The sequence below is a fragment of the Arachis ipaensis genome, chromosome B01, assembly GCF_000816755.2.
Source record: "Arachis ipaensis cultivar K30076 chromosome B01, Araip1.1, whole genome shotgun sequence".
Classification (NCBI taxonomy): domain Eukaryota; kingdom Viridiplantae; phylum Streptophyta; class Magnoliopsida; order Fabales; family Fabaceae; genus Arachis; species Arachis ipaensis.
Window position 1 is genome coordinate 106737382 of NC_029785.2, and position 22726 is coordinate 106760107.

At 36.2% G+C, this 22726-nt stretch overlaps 2 protein-coding genes across 2 annotated transcripts in view; one reads left to right on the forward strand and one right to left on the reverse strand.

Moving 5' to 3' along the window:
* The window catches only part of LOC107632826, a 5704-nt gene extending 1427 nt beyond the window's left edge, over positions 1–4277 (reverse strand). Inside the window, exons 1-3 of the mRNA XM_016336478.2 lie at positions 4037–4277; positions 3660–3836; positions 1177–2550 (exon numbers count right to left, since the gene is read on the reverse strand). Of these exons, the coding sequence (XP_016191964.1) occupies positions 1177–2550; positions 3660–3836; positions 4037–4051 (1566 nt within the window). The 5' untranslated portion in view covers positions 4052–4277. The remainder of the gene's footprint in view (positions 1–1176; positions 2551–3659; positions 3837–4036) is intronic.
* On the forward strand, positions 21753–22343 carry LOC110266378 (uncharacterized mitochondrial protein AtMg00810-like). The gene has a single exon (XM_021110913.1). The coding sequence runs from the start codon at positions 21753–21755 to the stop codon at positions 22341–22343; it is 591 nt and encodes a 196-aa protein (XP_020966572.1).

Consider the following 22726-nt stretch of genomic DNA (forward strand, 5'->3'; position numbering starts at 1 on the left):
AACAAAGCTGCTGAGAAGTATCATATGGCATCGGTATTAGTCATTCTATGCAAAATTGATGTTTTAACTGTCTGATAATTGCATGGAAAGTATAAGTAGGGTGTATATGCAATATATTGCACAAACTAAGCATCATATTTAGAAACAATTACCTATACTAGGGTCAAAAACAGTTTGCATATCCGTAGAAGGCTTAATTTAACATAAAAGATGCGATAGAACATAAAAGATGCGATAGATTGCACAAAGTATCATAAATAGAAACAAATGTGATTAAGCAACACCTTGTCCTAAGAATGAACAACCCAATATCAAAGATCTGCATTTCCACTAAGGAAAATTTTTTGCTACAGCAAAAACCTGGAAATCAAGAAATGGTCTTTGGGTGAGATTTGCTTATAGAAAGACTCTATCATCATGTTTTTAAAAATATTCCATATGATGAAACAGTGATTCATGTTTACTTTTCATAGAAGACAGTTTGTCTTAGGGGAATACCCCTGAAAGATGACACGGGTGGCCAGTGAAAGCAAGAGTGGGAAGGTTTCTCGGAATAGTGGGGAATTCATCGGTGGGTTCAAATGGGACTTGAATGCGTTATGCTCATCGACTTATGAGTTCATTCTTTCTTCACCGAACAAAAGAAACATAACCGAGCTTCATAAATCTATTCTGTCTTAATGCTAAAATGAGAACCTTTTTTATGTTTGATGCAGCTAATAACTACAAAGACCGACAAGTCTTTTTCTCAACTTGGATTGATATATATATATATACTGAAGATTGTTTCAAACAATGAAATTCTTCAAATGTCAATTAATAGACTAACTAAAATAGTTATTCTAATCCTTTGGGAATATCCATATACCCACACAGACACACTTGAAATTATGTAAGTAAGAAATGCAAAAGCACAATAATGTTTTATTCACATGATAATAGTGAAGAAAAACAAGTTCAAAACCATGGTGACTAGTTTGCTACTGCATTTTTTTCACAGCAATATGTTATGGATTTAATTTCGATATACTGTAGCTTTTTAGTACAATCATCCAACCAAATGCAACTACGCAGTAAAGTTTGTTTGACATTTTACTAAAACTACCTCAAATGTAGAAGACAATTTATTTGAATGAGCATTGCCGAAAACGGAGAAATAAACAACAATTAACCAACCTGTCGAGCAACCTGTGCTAATCGCCTGCTATCCCGAGATGATTCAGTCATTGTGCAAGACTTCTGAGGCTCTGCATTACCATTTTGCTTCTCTACACACTTTTGTTTTAAACTGCCATTTTCAGGAGAGCAATCAACATCAGGGGTGCCAACAGACTCCTTCTTGCGTTTTCTCCGGAATGTGTACTTGAGAAACTTATCATTTGAAGATGGACAAGATACTTTTTCATCTAAATCAGAAACCTTCGCATCTAGCTTATCTGGTGATCCATTAGGGGCCTCACCATCTGCCCCACATGCTGGAACCTCCAAGCATTTTGTGGACAAACTCTCTTCTCTTGTCAAGTCTGATTTATCCAACAATTCCTTATCATCTTTAATTCTGTTCAGACCATTGCAAGCTTTAAGAAATACTTCTCCCTTTTCAGTATCATTATGAGATCCTGATTTCTCAACTGTGCCATTCGCATTTGTGGGCACTTTAGTGACAGGAGGAGATGTAAGATCCTTCCGAGATTCATTTTCATTCAAAATAGAAGGTTTCACCGTTGAGAGGTCATTTTTATCCAATACACATGGAGAACCATTGGCATGAAAAAGATCTGATGCTTTATTTGTTTCTTCAATCTTGTCAGAATACAAACCATATTGAAGACTCATCTTTCTACCATATAGAAGACTCGCATGTCTACCGTATCTTCTTTTCTTCCTATGCACAGGGATTTCAACAAGGCCAGCATTTTCTTCCACCACTTTAGATTCATCTGGCTTCGCTTGCTCTGAAATATTATCAGCTTTGGCATCAATTGCCACAGGCATCAGTTTAGCTTCTTCGTGCACTCTTACTGAAGTTTCAGCGGGCAGACTATCCAAATTTTCTGAAGCTGACATATTTCCATCAAAGAGGCTCCTTTCAAATGCCCGTACTCTCTGTGTGCACCCATTTCTGTAAAGCTCGTGCTCTTTCCTCCTAATGACTATGGATGCAAAATCGGGGTTATTAATGTAGCAGTTGTTTGTATGATCATGTGACCCACAGCATTTACCTCCAGCATTTATTCCATTTACAATTGGATTCCTAATATCAGAAACTGAGGCCGATTCGAACTGTAAATCAGGAGCAGAATTGACAGATGCATCATAAGGATTAAGTCTGTTCTCCTGTGGAAGACTCTCCTGAGCCTCATTTTCACCGTCTATGCTTTGTTCAACTGAGGGATGCATTTGGTGTTTGGTCACATTCTCCAGCTCATCCTGCACTTCTCTCAGCTCGGCCCTTAGGTCTCTGACTATTTCCTCGGCTTCTTGAAGCTGAGCTTCAAGCTCTTCAATCTTCTTCTGCTGAGTCTGTGATGTCAGCTCTGCTTCTTTAGCCTGTGAAATTGCCAATACAAACAATCCCTTAGAGGTGATTTAACTCAGATGACTAAACTGCTTGGATTCAGCTATACAAGTTACTGCCAACATGTTGTGCTATGAACATGTGATAACATAAGTATGCACTCCAATGCTAGTAAGCTGAAAGCAAATTGCATTTGACACGAGACAGCTGTATTTTAGCTCAAACTGGAAAGAAAATACAAGATACATTTCATTATGTGATGACTCTCCAACTCTTGAACAATCCTATAATGCACATTGCACAAACATAAAATAGTTCAGCTATTATAGAGCCTGCACTCATAATAAAGTCAGCTTCTTCCCGAGACCAAACCGGCATTAACTGATGCAAAATTAGATAACTGCAAAAATGCTAGTTTAACTCTCTCACATTGAATTATAAATATATCATATAGTTTCAAAAATGTATATTGTTTGCATCTGTTTAGTGACCACCACGAATGTGATCAAACAAAATATAGTCAATCCTTACCATTCTTAGTACCAGTTCGTTAGGCCTAATCCCGTATTCCAAATAAGTGAATGCAGTAAGTGTTAGTGTGATTAACCAATTATAACAAATAGAGACACGAACAGTGTGATGATTCTGCAAAGTGAAGGCTTCTTTGACCAATAATGTTTGAGATGCCAAACATTGATGAAATTCAATCAATGGAAGAACCGTTAAACTTAAATGACATGCCACCATCATTCAAGCATAACCATCACAAAGGCAACCCACATTTCAGGTGTTTGCAATGAATGCCAACAACACGACAATTTTCTTTGTCATTCAACTTCAGCCAAGCCTTTTTTTCTCATGTCCCATGCATTCAAAGGGTGCATACTACCATTCAAATGTACCTCGAGAAGTCGACAAACACGGGTGCAAACAATTACTCAACAATCCAATCCAATCCAAGAACTAAACCATACAGAAACTTTCTTAATCGAGCTAGAAAGAACCAACGAAACAAAACCCACTCGCAAACACAATCCTCCAAATCAAGCGCGCACGCACACACACGCAAGCCAATCAAAACACACAGATAACAAGAAGCACAGAATCAAAAATCCAAAAATGAAATACCAATTGTTTAGACCTTAGAATCAAGCATTTGTTTGAGTCTGAGAAGCATCTGAAGCGCCTCTTCCTTAGTGGAAAGGAGCTCTTGCTGAAACCGCATGGCCTTCCTCTCCGACACCATGATTCGCGCCGCGGCCTCCTTCGCCGTGTTCAGTATTATATCGGCGTACGCCTTCTTCAACGCCGTCAATTTCTGATCACAACAACCACCAAAATTAAAAGAAAACCCAGCGAGAATCAACACCACTGAACCATTCCCCCAAAATAAACCCAACCAAAAAAGAGAGAAAAAGAATCCATTTCCATCCAACAAGGTGAAAAAGAAATTCAGTTAGAGAAAGTAACAATAAGAAAAGAATGAAATGCACGGTTGTTGGTGACGAAAGGGTTTACCTCCGAATCATCCATTGTGGTCTAAAGCATCCGAAAACGGATTGTTGTTGGGTTCGGTGGTTTAGTTAAGACTAAACTAGAAAGAGGGTATCGAATGAGGGGAATAGCCGAATAGGGGAAGTTTCTTTCTGTTTTTTTTTTTTTTAAATTAATCTTTTTCTTTCCTTCTTTCTTTCCCTCTTTCTTCGTATGTGAGTCAGTAGTAGGAGTAGTAACGAGTTGTGTTTGTGTAGTTTGTGTTGGTGTGTCTGTTAGGAAGTGAAAGGCCTTCATTATAATTACGAAATTGCCCTGCGCGTGATTTTATTTACCAGTTCATTACTTCATTCACCACGTCGCTATCACAAACCGTATCACCGGGCGTTGCTGGTCGCTCTCCCCGGTTGATGCTTGTTTTACACAATTAACCCGTGGAGTGTAGGGTCCACCAGCTCCATCTCAGATGCTTGACGTGGATCGACGCATCCTGAAAACGCTGACGTTTCGAGTTCCCTTTTACTCCGTGGAAATGAAAACCTGCCTATTTGTGTACAGCGGTGTCCAATTAGAGTGAAACTTAAAAAATAATAACTTCCATTTGATGTAAAATAACTAAATAAATAAATAAAGAAGAAGTAAATTTCGTTTTCTCACAAATACCCATCGGTATCCAACAGGTTTTACATCTTCAGGTGTACGGACTACAAGTCCAAAGACTTCACGCTTTACAAGTGAGTCTAATTCAGCCTTCATGGCTTCTTCCCATTTTGGCCAATCATTCCTTTGTCGACATTCTTTGACTGATCTTGGCTCAAGATCCTTACTTTCATGCATGATATTTAATGCCACATTACATGCAAATATTTCATTGACAATTGTCTTATTTCGGTCCCATTTCTCTCCTGTAAAGACATAATTTATCGAGATCTCGTCATTTTCACAATTTTTAGGTACCTGAACTTCTTCTGGCGTTATATTAGAATTTTGGACAACTGCAGGTGTCTCTACTATGTCTTTTTCAACAGGAATCGTATTTACCTCTTTTCTTTTTCGAGGATTTTTGTCTTTGGAACCGACAGGCCTGCTACGCTTCTGGCGTGTATTTGCTTCGGTGGCTACTTGTCCTACTGGGACATCAATTCGAATTGGGACATTTTTCGCTGGTATATAAGATTTGGTTATCCTCTTTGTATCAGAAAATGCATCAGGCAATTCATTTGCTATTCTTTGCAAATGTATAATCTTTTGAACTTCTAGTTCACATTGCCCTGATCGAGGATCTAAATGCATCAACGATAATGCATTCCAATTAAGTTCCTTTTCAGGAAGCTTATTCTCTCCCCCTAATGTTGGAAATTTTGATTCATCAAAATGACAATCCGCAAACCGGGCTTTAAATACATCTCCAGTTTGTATCTCAAGATACCTCACTATAGAGGGAGAATCATATCCAACATATATCCCTAATTTTCTTTGGGGTTCTATTTTGGTGCGATTAGGTGGTGCAATGGGAACATATATCGCACACCCAAATATTCTTAAATGGGAAACATTTGGCTGCTGGCCAAAAGCTAATTGCGGAGAGAACTGATGGTAACTCGTTGGCCTCAAACGAATAAGTGCTGCGGCATGTAAAATAGCATGCCCCCAAACCGAGGTTGGAAGATTTGTTCTCATAAGTAAGGGTCTAGCAATTAATTGGAGGCGTTTAATAAGTGATTCTGCTAACCCATTTTGTGTGTGAACATAAGCTACTGGATGTTCAACACTTATTCCATTAGCCATACAATAAGCATCAAAAGCTTGGGAAGTAAATTCACCAGCATTATCAAGACGAATTGCTTTGATTGAATTTTCTGGAAATTGTGCTTTTAATCGAATAATTTGAGCCAATAATCTCACAAACGCCAGGTTGCAAGAAGACAATAAGCAAACATGTGACCATCTCGAAGATGCGTCTCTCAGGACCATAAAATATCTAAAAGATCCACATGGTGGATGAATAGGTCCACATATATCACCTTGAATCCTTTTTAGGAATTCAGGGGACTCAAATCCAATCTTTACTGGTGATGGGCTTAAAATTAACTTCCCTTGAGAACATGCAGCACAACAAAATTCACTAGATTTAAGAATCTTCTGGTTCTTTAGTGAATGTCCATGAGAGTTTTCAATAATTCTCCTCATCATGGTTGTTTCTGGATGACCCAATCTATCATGCCAAGTTATGAATTCACTTGGGCTAGTAAACTTCTGGTTTACAATGGCATGTGATTCAATTGCACTAATCTTGGTATAATACAACCCAGATGAAAGTGAGGGTAATTTTTCTAATATAACTTTCTTATTTGAATCATGAGTTGTGATACATAAATACTCATGATTTCCCTCATTCATAGTCTCAATATGATATCCATTTCGACGAATATCTTTAAAGCTCAACAAGTTTCTTCGAGACTTGGTAGACAACAGTGCATTATTTATTATGAATTTTGTTCCTCCAGGAAACAAAATTATAGCTCTTCTGGAGCCTTCTATCACATTGCCTGAGCCAATAATAGTATTAACATATTCTTCTTTTGGCACAAGATGGGTAAAATATATATCACTTTTGAGAATGGTGTGCGAACTTGCACTATCCGCAAGGCATACATCTTCATTACATATCCTTGCCATTTTCTTCAAAGATAAATAATAATAAAATGAGTAGCAATACATGCACAGTCAAATCGAATTCTTGATTGAAATTATTTTTCTAAGAAACACTGCACATAATGTCATATACTAAAATTTTATTTTAAAACATGACATATTTAATGATTTCAAAATTCATAAACATTAATATTTCATTATTTATATACATCACATTTGAAACTTAAATACATAGGAAATAAAACTTAACAATAAGTTCTTTACATTATTTATTTACATAGATACTTCACAATCCCACATATTAAACTATTCCATCATTGATCAGATGACCAATATTCCCTTCAGGATCCTCAAAGAAATCAGATACATCATAATGAGTGGTGGAATTTTCAGCATCATTTGAAACAAAATTTGTTTCTTTTCCTTTATCATCCTTTTTCAAAGATGCCTGGTAAAGATCAACTAGGTACCTTGAGGTACGACAGGTACCTGATCAATGGCCCTTTCCACCACAACGGAAACACTTATCCTCTCTTGATTTATTCTGCCCGATATTTCTTTCTTTATCCCACTTCTGGTGAGATTTTCTCTTTTGAATATAATTCCTTTTTCTTCCATAATTTTTCTTGTTGTTAAACCCTTGCCATTTACCTCTTCTAGGGTAATGATTTGCCGCATTTACTTCAGGAAATAGGGCGGCGCCAGCTGGGCGCGCTTCGTGATTCTTTAAAAGCAACTCATTGTTGCGTTCAGCAACAAGAAGGCAAGAAATTAACTCAGAATATTTTTTAAATCCTTTTTCTCGATACTACTGTTGCAGGAGCACATTCGAGGCATGGAATGTTGAGAAAGTTTTCTCCAACATATCATGATCAGTTATCTTTTCCCCACATAATTTCATTCGTGAGGTGATTCGAAACATTGCAGAATTATATTCATTTATAGATTTAAAATCCTGCAGACGCAAGTGCGTCCATTCATATCGGGCTTGAGGAAGTATTACCGTTTTTTTATGATTATACCTTTCTTCAAGGTCTTTCCAAAGATCTGCAGGATATTTTAATGTGAGATATTCATTTTTCAATCCTTCGTCAAGATGACGACGAAGAAAAATCATGGCTTTAGCTTTATCCTTCTGGGATGCATTATTTTCAACCTTAATGGTATCTCCAAGATCCATTGAATCAAGATGGATTTCAGCATCTAATATCCATGATAAATAATTATTTTCAGATATATCAAGATCATTGAATTCAAGATGAGAGAGTTTCGACATAATGAAAATTTGTTACCTGAGTCTTCCTAAAAATTTGATCAGAGTCTCGTGCTGATAACGTGTTGTAAAATAACTAAATAAATAAATAAGGAAGAGGTAACAAATATAAAAGTATAAAAATACTATTATTAATAGTTACCAACACTATTATATTACTATAAAGATAATATATTAATAATAAATTAGTAGTTTATAAAGAAAGAAAGTAAAGAAATGCTTTGTATAAGAAGAAAGGAGAGAGGAAGTATTTGCTTTATTGCTTGTGTGTGTCAAAAGCATCGTACATTAATAACTTGAGTTTCGATAAATTTAAATTCAACTCATTTAATATATGACTTTAAATTCAAACTCAAACTTTGCACACAAACTCATAAATTAAGTTATTAATGAGTTAAGTTCAAACTAGCTCACAAGTCGGCTTAACTCGCTTTCAGTCCTATATCTAAGAAGACTTTTTGAAGATATTTTGTTTATTTAAGTAAATATTGTTTATTTAAAAATTCTTGTGAAAAAATAGTTATTTTTTTCTTTTATTTTTTGCAAAATTTTAAAATAAAATTATATAAGTGGTACGATTTTAAAGTTAAAAATTAAATCCATTAAATTTTCATGCAGTATTTTAGAGTATTTTAATATATCAAAAAAATTCAATTATTAATAAGAGAAATACTTTTGCTAAAGAAGTTGTTTATCGTCCTCGGCTTTTGTTGATGGAAAAGGAGGTGTAATTTTAGTTACCATTAGGGGTGGCAAAACGGGTTGAACCCGTCGGGCCGATCCGCCAAATCCGCTAAAAAGGGCGGGTCGGGCTAGGATTTAGAGCCCGCCAAATTAAAAAAATCTGCCAAATTGGCGGAGCGGGGCGGGCCGGTCCGCCGGGTCGAAGATTTTTATTTTTCTTTTTTTTTACATAAAAGAGTGATTACTATTATANAGCGGTGCGGGCCGGTCCACCCCGTTTTTAGGGCAGGCCTAGGCGCAGGTCGGCCCGTTTTGCCACGCCTAGTTACCATAGAAAATTTTTGGTAAATAGTAAATATTTTTACTAAATTTATAGAGAACATATGCATTGCATATAATATTTTTTTTGGTAGTTTTTTTGGCTAAAAAAATATAATTTTCGTTACTCTTTAATATAACATTATCCTGATAAGTGATTGTGGCTTTTCAGGACCCTTGTTTTCTCTTTTTTTTTTTTTCCTGCAACTCTTGCTGCCGTTGATGGCTGCTTTTGTCATGTCGTTGCTTCTTCTTATTCTTCTCCATTGCTGTTGCATCTTCATCTTCATTGTTGGTATGTCTTGGTATTTTTTCTATTGTCATCATATCTTTGCTTTCATTGACTCGATTTCAACTTTTTCTTCCACTGCTTTTTTATTTGTCTTCGTTGTTGAATTTAGGAAAAAGGAAAAATAAATCCCTAACATTTTAAGTTTTAAACAAATACATTCCTGACAAAATTTAAATACAAAAAGATCTCTGACTTTAACTAACAGAGGACAATTGAATTCTTCCGTCTATTTGCCTCTCATATACCAAACGGAATTTGCTAACGTGGTTGAAACGGTGTACAAGTGCCCATTACGGTGCCACGCTGAAAGGGGGATAAAGTTCGAAGGACAAATAGCTCCCTGCTGATGAAAACGACGTCGTTTTCAATGTTAGCCCTAATGAGATTGAAATTGGGTAGAGAAACAATGCATGCAATAGCTTATCATAGTTGTTCATGGTGGTGTTAATTAGATTGATAGCCAATGATGGATGCTCCTCAAGCACGAGACAAAGCAGATGTGGAGATGGCGGATGACACGAATGCAAAGTTGGAAATGCGACCCCATGTTCGCTGCAAGGTGGGGATGAGAAAGATGGTGTTGCCCCAAAATACTTCTGCGGGTTGTATGCCATCTTTTACATGTCGAAGACAAACACCAACACAAATAGTCTATTTTTTGGATGCCTATTCTTCAAGGTAAGCTTGCAATTCTTCATGTATGTGGATAAAGTTGAATGTTTTTTAGTAACACGTTTTTATTGTGTCTCCCAATCGATTTATGTGAAATAACCACATTGCAAGTTTTTTATGTGGATTGATGACCACATTAGAAGAATTAGATGTATGGAGTCAACAAGGACATTGGGTGACAATCAGAGGTGTGATGTTGAAGAACATTTAGGGAAAAAGAATTGGAGAACATGATGGTTGATCTAGAGCAAAGAATAGTTTACATAGAAAACAAAAAAGCAATAACTTTTGTGTCATAGTTATTGCCTTGATTGTTGTAGTTGTTGGTGTTTGTTTGTTTAGAATATGAATAATGTGAGAAAAAATGTGAATTTTAGTGAACTATGTGTATCGAATGTTTTGGTTAATATGAATGAAAGAATGAAGGTTTTAATTATCCATCCAGATCCTGTTATATGCAATATTTGTAAATTAATATGTTTATTTTAATTCAATCAACCTAAGACAAAAAGAAGTCATAACATAGTCAAGGGCTGCTATAACATTAAACAAGCATAATCCATTCAATCAACTTAAACCATAACATAGTCAAGGGATATAACATTAAACAACCATACCATAACAAAATCAAGTCTCGCAAAAAAGAAAATGTAGCAAATATATGAAATAGTTTTCTAAAGCATAACTCTAAAAGTAACTACATTAGCTAAAAAGAAGTTTGCCAATATGTATTACAACCAAATAGGTCATCAAAAAATTAATATTTGTTTCCAAAATAAGTTAGGAATAACTATGTCACTTTTTCTGATTCTTGAAGCATGGATTTAGTATAAACTTGAACATCCTTGTTGTGGCATTACTTGTTGCTGTCAGAGTCTTCTTTGATGCTCCTCTAGTTGATGTTATTGTCACATTTGTTGAAGTTGGTGGAGCAACTTGAGTGTGACTTGGTGTTGGTGCAATTGACCTAATGATTGATTGCTTTGGTCTAAATTGAGCTGGTGCTTTAAAACGAGTCTGGGTCCTTGTCTTGGTTGGAGCAGCTAGTCTTGGAGTAGTTTGTGTTGGTGCAGTAGGTTTTAGAGTTATTTGTATTGGTGCAGCTGGTCTTGGAATAGTTTGTGTTGGAACAACTGATCTTTGAGTTGGAAGGGTTGGTGCACATGTTCCTTCAGGTGGGACTGTTGGAGTGTTCTGGTCAACCTGCACCAAATAGAGATGTACAAACAAGTCATGCTGTAATGATGTTTTAAGATATATAAATCCTTCAAGATTTTTAATGAAGACATATAAATCCTTCAAGATTTTTTATATAGACATATAAATCCCTTAAGTTTATTAATGAAGACACATAAATCCTATAAATTTTGTAATGAAGTCACATTAATCCCACTAAGTGAATTACCTCAGGCACAGGAGCTGATTGAGACAATGGAAGTTTCACAAGTGATTGACTAGTTGAGTTAGGCTGTTTTGATTTCCTGGTCTTAGGCTTCCAGTTAGGATCAGATGGTGCTCCCTTGCACGTCTTGTAGTTGTGACCCTTCTCTCCACACTTGTTGCATGTTACACGAAATGTCTTCTTTATCTTGTCTCCTTGAATCAAATCCTCCACTGGATCCTTCTTTCTTTTATGCACCTTTGACCTACCAATCGGGCTCTTGATGAGTGGAGGATCTGGTTTGATGTAACCAGTTCTATGCCAATACTCTTCACTAGAAACTGGTTGGATAAAGTGTACATAAGTGGGAGGGATGGACTCCATGCAAAGCCATTTGTGTACATAATCTTTGACATATTTAGAACACATTTGGCAATTAATAAATTACTAAGCAAAGTGAAGCTAAGTCAACCTGTTAGTTGCCACATATTGCATGAACAAGTATGCTTAATCAAATCGACATCAACTTTTGATATCTTACGGCTCACTTCAAACCGCTTTCTCTCGCTGTCACCTATCCACTCTGCGTTCCATCTATTGCTGGCTTAATCATTTGGCCAAGTCTTTTTCGCTGAACAGGGCAAGTTTTTCAGGATATGCTGATAGCAGTGTGATATGCTTCGTCATTCTCCTCATGATATAACAGCGCAAGTCTTCACACATTGTAAGAATGGGCTTCACTCTATACTTACCTATTTTGGCATTCCAGGATTCACACATATTATTTGTGAGAGAATCAACTTTTGGCCCATGGTTAAGGTAAGCCTTTACCCATACCCTTGGATCAAATCTTGTAAGATACTCTCACGCCTCCTCGTTAATTTTTTTAAGTTTCTCCATGGTCTCCACAAACTCAGAGGTGGTTGAACAATTTGCACACTCCTAAACCACATCTCTAAGTTGCATATCCTTAAAACGGTTGATGAAATTTTTTCACATATGCATCACACAATTTCGATATGGTGCATCTCCCATCACATCTTTCATTACCTCAAGTAGGCCCTGGACATCGCACAATACCATATCAGAAGCATAAACAAATTAAGTAACTAGGTGAATAATAACATATCCACAACTGTTAGCCATAAATAATTAGTATTTTTATATATCTAGTAAAATTTTATTTAGTAATTAATTAAGAAACCGCTTATATCTAAAAGAAAGAAATATTCTAATGATGATTGATGTCCATATCTATATATATAAGTTTGTAGCTATGTCGTATCCATAATAACTCTCTCAATGGCCTTTGAGAATTGCTATGTACTCTTGTTTTATAATGTAAAGTTATTATTGTTCATTCTTTGAGAAATAGGGATTTAGTTTTTTGACTCAAATAAATAGGGAGTACTGGAAGTACTAGTAGTATTCATACATCAATAGCCTTTCTTAGTATTCATACATTAATATTATTCTCTTTTTATATTATTTCTCTACATCCATGATTAGTCATAGAATAGATGATCTAATAAAAAGTCATGGACAAATTTTCAAAATCGGTACAGTTAATTGAATTATTTCACTATATAGATGTGGATCAATAACAGAAAAAAACTTAATCAAAATTCAGAACCACAAGTTTAAACAAATTAAGTAAATTGCATGAACAATCAAGAAAAAAAATTGAAGCCATTTTCAGAACCACAAGTTTAAACATATTACTAAATTCCAATATAGTAATGGGATTGTAAAATATAGGTATAACAACCAAATTACTAACCTTCTATTGATCTGACATAAAATTTCATCCGTGCACACTTGCATTTTCCAGATCTTCCTGTAAGAGCGTCAAAAACCACTTTCACGAATCCTTTGTTTCTGATCCGACAATAGCATATGCAATGGTATAGAAATGATTATTGGCATCTTGTGCCATAACTGAAAGTAATTGTCTACCAAAATACCTTTTTAGAAAGCACTCATCCAAGCTTATTAGTGGTTGACAACCACTCTTGAAGCTTTTTTTGCATAAATCTAGGTATATCTGGTGGAGACTGTGAAATTGGTATCACCTCTAGGAGTGTAGTAGATCCAGGATTGTTCCGTAAAATTTTAAATAGATAATCCTTCACCTTTGCATATTGTTCACTCTTGCTTTCAACAATTCTATCTCTTGCCAATTTTAGTGTCCTGTAAACCATCTTATTATGGGATGTATGCCAAACTCCTCTTTCAGAAAATTAGTAGCCTCCTTTCTAGTCATTTGAGGATAAATAGTTAGTCTTTTTTCAATTTTCTTACTCAGCCAGTGCTGGTCAGCAACATTACTACCCATGTCTCTAGCACATGTATTCTCAGATCTATAAGTTTTAACCTTGAAGCACTTAAGAGAGTTGTTGAAGGATACATGTACAACCCATGGACATTCTTCTCCTTTGCAGACCACCCAAACTCTTTCTTTATCATTTTTAATCCACTGAAACTCCCTGCCCTCAGATATAAACAAGTCCTTCACCACTTCTTTAAAACCATCAAGAGTTCCAAATTTGGTACCCACTTCAAAATGGCCTTCCCCAAATCCATATTCATTATTGAACTCGGGCCAATGATGCTTCTTAACTTCTTCCTCATAGGAAACAAGGATATGCAAATCCTCTGAATGATACTCATAATCATACTCTGAATCAAAGGAGCTTAAGTGTACAGTAGGACCATTATTAGTCCCACGAGTTGGCAGAGAAGGCCCAGCTCTTTGTTTTACATTGGCCCCAACTTTGGTTGTACATTAGGTCTATTCTTCTTTGGTGCAACCTTCCTCTTTTGTGGATCCTTCTTGTTTGCTTGCACCTTTCTCTTTGCAACAACTATTTTTTTTCTTGGAAGCCATATGTCTCTTCTTTTTGGCACGCTTCTCTTCTCCGAATGCTCTCATCATCATCACTATCATCATCATACCTTAGAGGTGGAGGTTTGTAAGGTTCATCCTCTGTGCTTTCATAGTCGTCATCAGAGGACGATGTCATCAGTTTATCACAAATGTCATCTAACTCTATACAGTCAACATTTCCAATTATAGTTCCTGCGTTCCCAGCTCCATCTTCCTCTACGTACTCAGGTTCATTAATAAGATGATTAAAGTAAACACAGAACTCATCTTTTTCTTCATTCCTAATCAAATTGTCACACAATTCATGAATCCCACTATCCCCTATTAAATTATGAAGCCCAGATTCAATATCACTCGTCGTACTATCATACCAATATGTTGCCTTGTAGCAAGGATATCCTAAACTATCATACAACTTCACCAAATCACCAAAGTTGATAAAATCTATGTCCATTTTCGAGAAACTTTCTACTTTTCCATTCACATAAACAAGTTTTCCATGGCTATTCCTCACAAACTTTTCTCCATGGTGAAAAATATGAATCACATATCTATCAGTCATTTGTAATTGTTTAACAAAAACAAAATCAACTCACAATGCTCAGAATCCTAAAAACCTTTAAAATGAAGACACAATAACTTTTCTCAACAAAATTGAAACAGAAAGCAACCATGGCAGAATGCATTTGCATGCATCACACCCTACACTAAATGGAATCCTAACGCAAAAAAATCATCAACATTGTGAATTTGCTAACCTTTATTGATGACTGACCTGCTTCAGCATATGAACTTCGTTTCTCCTATTTCACCTTCTTCGATGACGCTTCAGTTTTATTTGGGAGGGAAGGAAGATCTGACTTAATGAAGGGGTTAGGGCAGTGTCTGGTAATTTCTCTCTTGCCAAAGGATTTTTAATCAGAATTGGCTAACATTGAAAATGACGTGATTTTCATCAGCAAGGACCTATTTGTCCTTCGAACTTTATCCCCCTTTCAGTGTGGCACCGTAACGGACACTTGTACACCTTTTCAACTACGTCAGCAAGTTTCATTTGGTGTATGAGAGGTAAATAGATGGAAGAATTTAATTGTCCTCCGTTAGTTAAAGTCAGGAATCTTTTTGTATTTAAATTTTTTCAGGGATGTATTTGTCAAAAACTTAAAAGATTAGGGATCTATTGTCCTTTTTCCTTAAATTTATCATCTTTATTTTTGTTTATTTTAAAAAATAAATTTTTAAAATTTGTGGTTGGTTGTGATGAAAGTGGTGGTGTAGTTGGAGATGATAGTATTAAAGGTGGATGATTTATAATTTTATAAAATAAAAAATGTTAAGGATATGATAGAGTTCAAAAGAATTTTTGTGACTTATTTATTGACTATAAATTTTTTTAGTAGCCCCTCAAATTCTCGACATTCACCATTTTAGTCCATTAAATCCAAAATTCACTATTGATCCCTTGATCCAACTTCGAACATCATTTTGGTTCCTAGCCTATTTAGAGTGTTGAATTGGCGAATAGAGTACTAAATTATCTCTGAGTTGTTATGTTAGATATTACTACGACTAGCTAAGATGTCAAGATTTATTTTATGATCCAAATTAGTCTCTTCCCTTTATAACTCTAATTTATCCCCATCAGTGTGATCTATATTGCACTCTTCTTCTTATTCTCATTATTCCCATTATTACTATCATGATTATAATTCTTATTGGTTGAAAAGGACAGTCCTGTAGATGAAGAAGGATCTTCATATGAGAGGTAGACGGAGAAGGGGGACAACACTGAGTATTATCTCACTCTTTTACAAGCTTATTTGGTATAACAATCTTGAAAAATGATTAATTCAACACTTGTTGGATGAAAGGTAACCATCATACTTTTTTATTATCTTAACCAACCCCGTGCATACAAATAAATTTGTTATTTGTAATTAATGCATCAATTTAATACACAAGTACACTAGGGGTGTATATGGTCTGATCCAATCCGAAAATTCGGCCCAAACTCGAACATTTTAGGAACTAATTTGGTGTGATTTTATTGGGTTTAGGGTCGGGTCTAGGTCTCAAAAATAGACCCAGTCATTATTTTAGGCTAGGTTCGGGTCAAGACAAACCCGACTTTACCCGTCCCATGTGCACCCTAAGGGAACTAAAAAATGTATATATGTTTTAAATTAATTATAATATTATGTTATATTAATTATAAGCTTATTGTTTTATTTTTAATCACACTTGTTGAATTAGAAAATAAATCAAAGAAGTATCAAATTTAAATTTATGAACAAATTTAAGTTCGAATATGGATATCAACTTCTCGGTAACAAGTTTCTTATTTATAGATAAGTGCATCATAAAAAAGTTTCTTTATAAATTATTGTTAAATTTTTAAAAGTCCAGTTTTTACCCGGTTTATATCCAATATAATTGTGGTCCGAAAATGTTTAGGTTTCATCGGGTCTAAGGCTGAGTTAGAGTTTAAAAAATAGACCCAGTATATATTTAGGGTCGAATCTAAATTAAGACAAATCCAGTTTCACCCGACCTATGTACACCCCTAGAATACACAATATTTCTCTATTCAATAATACTAACCATCAAATAGACAATCTCAAAAATCCTAACTAACCAAAAGATATATTGTTATAGCAGTAAATAGTAATAACAAAATAAGATGCATATAGGATCATGCATATGTAGAAATTTTTTCTAAAATAAATAAAAAAATTATTTTCAGAAACACATTATTTGAACTTTAATTTTTCAGATAATTTTTTTTTGTTTTAGAGTAAGTTTGTTGTACCCCCGGCGAACTTCTATATTTTTATAGAGTTCGCTTTATTTTCCGGCGAACTTCACTACGTATCTTCATAAATATTAGATTGGGTGAAAAGAAAAGTTAGAAATTTAATAATCGTAACTACTATCATTGTCTCCACTCTCCAGAGTACATAGAAATACACAAGAGTACACAGAAATAAGTTGTATTTTTTTTTTTTGGAAAATAGTGATTTTTTTAATTTATAATAGAAAAAATTCTTGTTAAATATGACTTATTTTTGTGTACCTGTGTATTTCTAGAGACGATGATAATAGTTGTCATTAGCGCCGACGATATTGAAGAAGCCATGCTTGTTGTCTGCGTACTTTTGTATACTCCTATATACTGTTAGAGACGATGATAATGACTTAGAATACAAATAATGTTATCAACTTTATCTGAATCTAAATCAATGGCCTTATCAACCCTATCATGTAACTCTTGTAAATACAAACACAATATATATGGTAGCAGCAAAAGAGGAAAAAATAAAAAAAAATGCGACATGCTCAAACACTCATAGGATGATTAGTGCCAAATCTACCTAAACAAAGGCAATACATGTATGTACAGGCTTGGTAGCAGTATTTGAATCCATTCCTACTCGGTCGAAACAATTTTTTCTTAAGGGTGGGTGTTTGAGTGGGATAGGACAAAACTGGGTTTGGAGTGAACTCACTCCAGNATATAAAAATTAATGTATGTAAAAAATATATAAAATTATTTTAGAGTTTGCGCCTCACTTCCTTAGCCTCAAATCTACAAAACTAAACCTCTACTTCTATTCTTCTTTTCCATAGCATCATTGAAAAATTCACTGCTTTAGAATCTCCACTTTGAAAACTAATCGTCATTCGGTCGCATCTTTGCTCCGGTCGCCATCGCTACTGAGTCCGTCATTGTCGTAGTTTCCTTTGAGCCCATCACAGTTGGTCCGCTGCCCCTTTCCTCTAACCGCATCATTGTTTTCTTCTTTGTCCACCGCCACACCATCATCTTATTAGAATATCATAGTTAGGGAACAAAATCAGAAAAATATCAAAGAGAATTAGAAAAAAATCAATGTAATTTATTAGGATATTATTCCATAAAGAGCGTACTTTTAGCGTACTCTTGGTCTATATATTGGTAAGAACTTTGTAATCACAAAAAAAATAATAATATGATACCTTTTTAAATTATTCTTCTTTTCTTTTCTAAACCCTTTGTACCAACTTAACATGGTATCCGAGCTTAGTTAGGTTCTGGGAACTTAGAAACCAGCAAGCAATACTACCAAAATCCAACATGTCCGTATCTGAAGAAACCAGCAGCACTACCAATCCAAAATCAACCATTTCTGATGAATTGACATTACAAATTGCAAATATGCTGCGCAATAGTCTTGGAATGCAATCATCACAAACTAATTCTGACAATTTATCTATTGGATTTAAATTAAATGGAGATAATTATCCATTATGGGCAACTCTGATGAAAAAAGCAATTGGTGGAAGAGAAAAGAAGGCTCACTTAACAGGGATACCTCTGGCACCGGCAGAGACGGAACCAACATATGATCAATGGGAACAAGCAGATCAGACAGTTTTTACCTGGATTATCCAGAATATCGAAGCAAACCTGATGAATAACGTGTCTCAATTTCCAACTGCAAAAGCACTATGGGACGGTCTGGCAACCACTTATGGAAGCGGTGCCGATCCAATGCAGATCTACGACCTACATCGACGAGCCAACACTCAGAAACAAGGACAAGATACCCTAGAGGAATTTTGGAACAAATTACAAGCCATATGGATGACCATCGATAGAAAACAACCAAATCCTATGAAATGCCCAGAAGATATTCTGATTTTCAATCGATTAAAACAAGAACAGAGGTTGTATCAGTTCCTTACTGGAATTGATGAAAAATTCGAAACAATCAGAAGGGATTTATTGAAACAAGAGACATCTCCTTCAGTCGAATCTGCCTACACTGCTATCCATAGGGAAGCAGCTCGACTTCAGATCTTGAAGCCTACCATCGACGGTGTAGGCGATGTATCACAAGGAGAAATTGGGACCAGACTAGCTGCAAAAAATAGAGCAACTCGGGACGTACAGGGACGTAGCCGCTCAGAAACTGCTTTCAAGCGTTCGTCACCACGGGACAAGGAGGATAAAAGTCATCTCTCCTGCACACACTGTGGAATGAAGAAACACACCAAGGAAAACTGCTTTCGGATTGTGGGTTATCCAGATTGGTGGAAAAACAATCCCAAGTCATCAAAAAATCAGAGCAAGGGAGCCGCCGCTGTGAGCATCCTAGAAGTCACCAGCAACAACGGCAACGAGGTCAGAAGAGAGGAAGCAAGTCGTGATGGCAAGGCAGCAGCGGTGGTAAGGGCTGGAACGGTGCGCGAAGGTACGGAGGAAGAAAGGGAGACCCAAAATCAGAATCCAATAAAAAAAATAAATGAATGGATTTTTGATTGTGGGGCTACCGATACTATGACTCATGACCTCCATGATTTCAACAGCTTGACTATACCCTCAAAAGCCCATATTGAAACAGCTAGTGGAGAATTAATTGATGTTAAAGGAGGAGGCTCCATTACTTTTTCAGAAAAATTGAAATTAAAAAATTGCCTCTATGTCCCTGCACTATCATCAAAATTATTGTCTGTTAGCCAAGTAACAAAAGAACTAAATTGTGTGGTACTCATGTACTCTACCTTTTGTCTTTTACAGGACATTCTTACGAAGGAGATCATTGGGCGTGGTACTGAGCGAGAAGGCCTTTACTACGTTGATGAAGTAGCATACCAGGGTCATGCCATGCTTGCTCACGGAACGGTTACTAGGCAACTTTGGTTATGGCACAGGCGTCTCAGACATCCTTCATTTGGGTATCTCAAGTTTTTATTTCCTAGTCTTTTTACAAGTAGTACTGAACCCTTCAAATGTGAAACTTGTATTCGTGCAAAAAATCACAGAATTTTTTTTCCTCCAACCAACACTAGAGTCAATTCCAGTTTTTCTCTAATACACTCAGATGTGTGGGGGCCAGCCCCTATTTCCCATAATAATTTTCAATATTTTGTGTTATTTGTGGACGATTTCTCTCGTATGACTTGGGTATATTTTTTAAAACACAAATCTGAAGTACCTGATAAGTTCTTTGCTTTCTACCAAATGATTCAAACTCAATTCAACAAGAAAATCCAAGTACTTCGCTCAGATAATGGTGGAGAATTTATAAACCAATCAATGCGCGATTTTTTCTGAAAAATGGTCTTATCCATCAAACTTCTTGTCCAAATACACCCCAACAAAATGGTGTGGCTGAGCAACGAAATCGTAAGTTACTTGAGATGACCCGAGCCATGCTTTTTGATGCACAAGTTCTAAAAATTTTTTGGCCTGAAGCTATAGCAACCTCTGCCTACTTATTGAATCGCCTACCTACCCAAGTTCTCCACCACAAAACACCCTTACAAGTCTTGGCTACTCAGACTGCAATCCCACCTATTCTAACCTTACCACCTCGAGTATTTGGATGTTCCGTCTTTGTCCATATCCCCAAAGTCAATAGAACCAAACTTGATCCTTGTGCAGAAAAATGTGTTTTCGTTGGGTATGCTACACACCAAAAGGGGTATAGGTGCTACAATCCAATCACTCGTCGTATTCATGTGACCATGGATTGTAATTTTTTAGAATCCGAATTTTACTTCAGTCGCCAACATGGCACTCAGGGGGAGAACAATAATGAACCACCAAGTTGGCTTAATAACCTTTGTTGCCCAGAAACTGTTCAAACAGAGCAAGTAGATGGAGCCACCGAGCATACTTCACTCAACGTAGAAAATAACTCGGTACATACAACCAGTGAGAGTCCTTTTGAGAATGTCAGACAAGAGGTAAGTAATTGTCAATCTGATAATTTACTCCCTGTTTTTAATGAGGCCACTAACAATAACAGTATAGCATTGGAATATGAAGAACCAGAGCCCAATACCTTTATTCTTCCTCCAAGAAGAAATAGAGGGATGCCTCCTGATCGGTACTCACCAGAACATGTTCCCCGTAACTCAAGATACCCAATAAGAGTGGCTAGAGAAGGCATAGCAAATGTTGCAAAGGTTTTTTCTTCCAGACTCTTAGCAAAAGACATTCTAAGAACTGTCCGAGAAGCTAATGAGAAAGCTGAATGGCGAAAAGCCATGAATACAAAAATGGAAGCTCTAGAGAAGAACGGAACTTGGGAGAAGTGTATCCTCCCGACAGGAAAAAAGCCAGTCGGGTGCAAATGGGTTTTCACCATTAAACACAAGGCAGATGGCACTATTGAACGGTACAAGGCAAGGTTGGTGGCCAAAGGTTATACACAGACCTATGGTATCGACTACACTGAAACTTTTTCACCGGTTGCAAAGATTAATACTATCAGGGTGTTATTTTCAATAGCAGCAAATGAAGATTGGCCACTCCATCAATTTGACGTTAAGAATGCTTTCTTGCATGGAGAATTGAAAGAAGAAGTGTACATGGAAGCTCCTCCAGGTTTCTCAACAGAATTTAGAAAACAAGAAGTTTGCCGGTTAAAGAAGGCTCTTTATGGGCTTAAACAATCTCCACGTGCCTAGTTTGGAAGATTTACAGATGCCATGAAAAGGTATGGGTACAAGCAAAGCAACTCTGATCATACCCTTTTTTTAAAAAAACGGGGAGATTTAATCACTTGCCTAATAATCTATGTGGATGATATGATCATAACGGGAAGTGATGCTGAAGAAATTGAAAAATTGAGAAGGAACCTATTTACAGAGTTCGAAATGAAGGATTTGGGAAGACTAAAATATTTCTTAGGAATAGATGTTCTACGATCCAGTAAAGGAATCTTTATCTCCCAAAGAAAGTACATTTTGGACCTTCTGGCAGAAACAGGAATGGTGGATTGCAAACCAATAGATATGCCCATACAAGTTAATTACAAGTTGAAGATAGTAGAAGGTGCCACCCTAGCAGATAAGGAAAGGTACCAGCGACTGGTTGGAAAACTAATTTACTTATCACATACTTGGCCTGACATAGCTTATGATGTGGGAATAGTAAGTCAGTTTATGCATAAGCCAGAAGAAGATCATATGGAAGCTGCCATGAGGATAGTTCGATATTTGAAAGGAGCCCCAGGAAGTGGAATCATTTTCAAAAGGAATGGTCATTTGAAGGTTGAGGCATACACTGACGTAGATTGGGCGGGTAATCCAAATGATAGAAGATCAACAGCGGGTTACTTTACACTTGTTGGAGGTAACCTGGTAACTTGGAAAAGCAGAATTTCGAGGGATCGTTAAAGGCATAACTGAAGTATTATAGATAAGAAAATTGATGACTGAGATTGGATTTCCACCACAATTGCCAAGCCAGTTGAAATGTGACAACAAAGCCGCCATCAGCATTTCAGAGAATCCCGTACAACATGATAGAACAAAACATGTTGAGGTGGATCGACACTTTATCAAAGAAAAAATTGAGAATGACATTATTGAGCTTCCATTATTGAGATCAGAAGATCAGTTGGCTGATATTCTTACTAAAGCAGTTTCAAGACAAGCCCTTGCTAAAGTTCTAACCAAGCTGAGTATTGGTGATCCCACTACTCACCTTGAGGGGGAGTATTAGAATATCATAGTTAGGGAACAAAATCAGAAAAATATCAAAGAGAATTAGAAAAAAA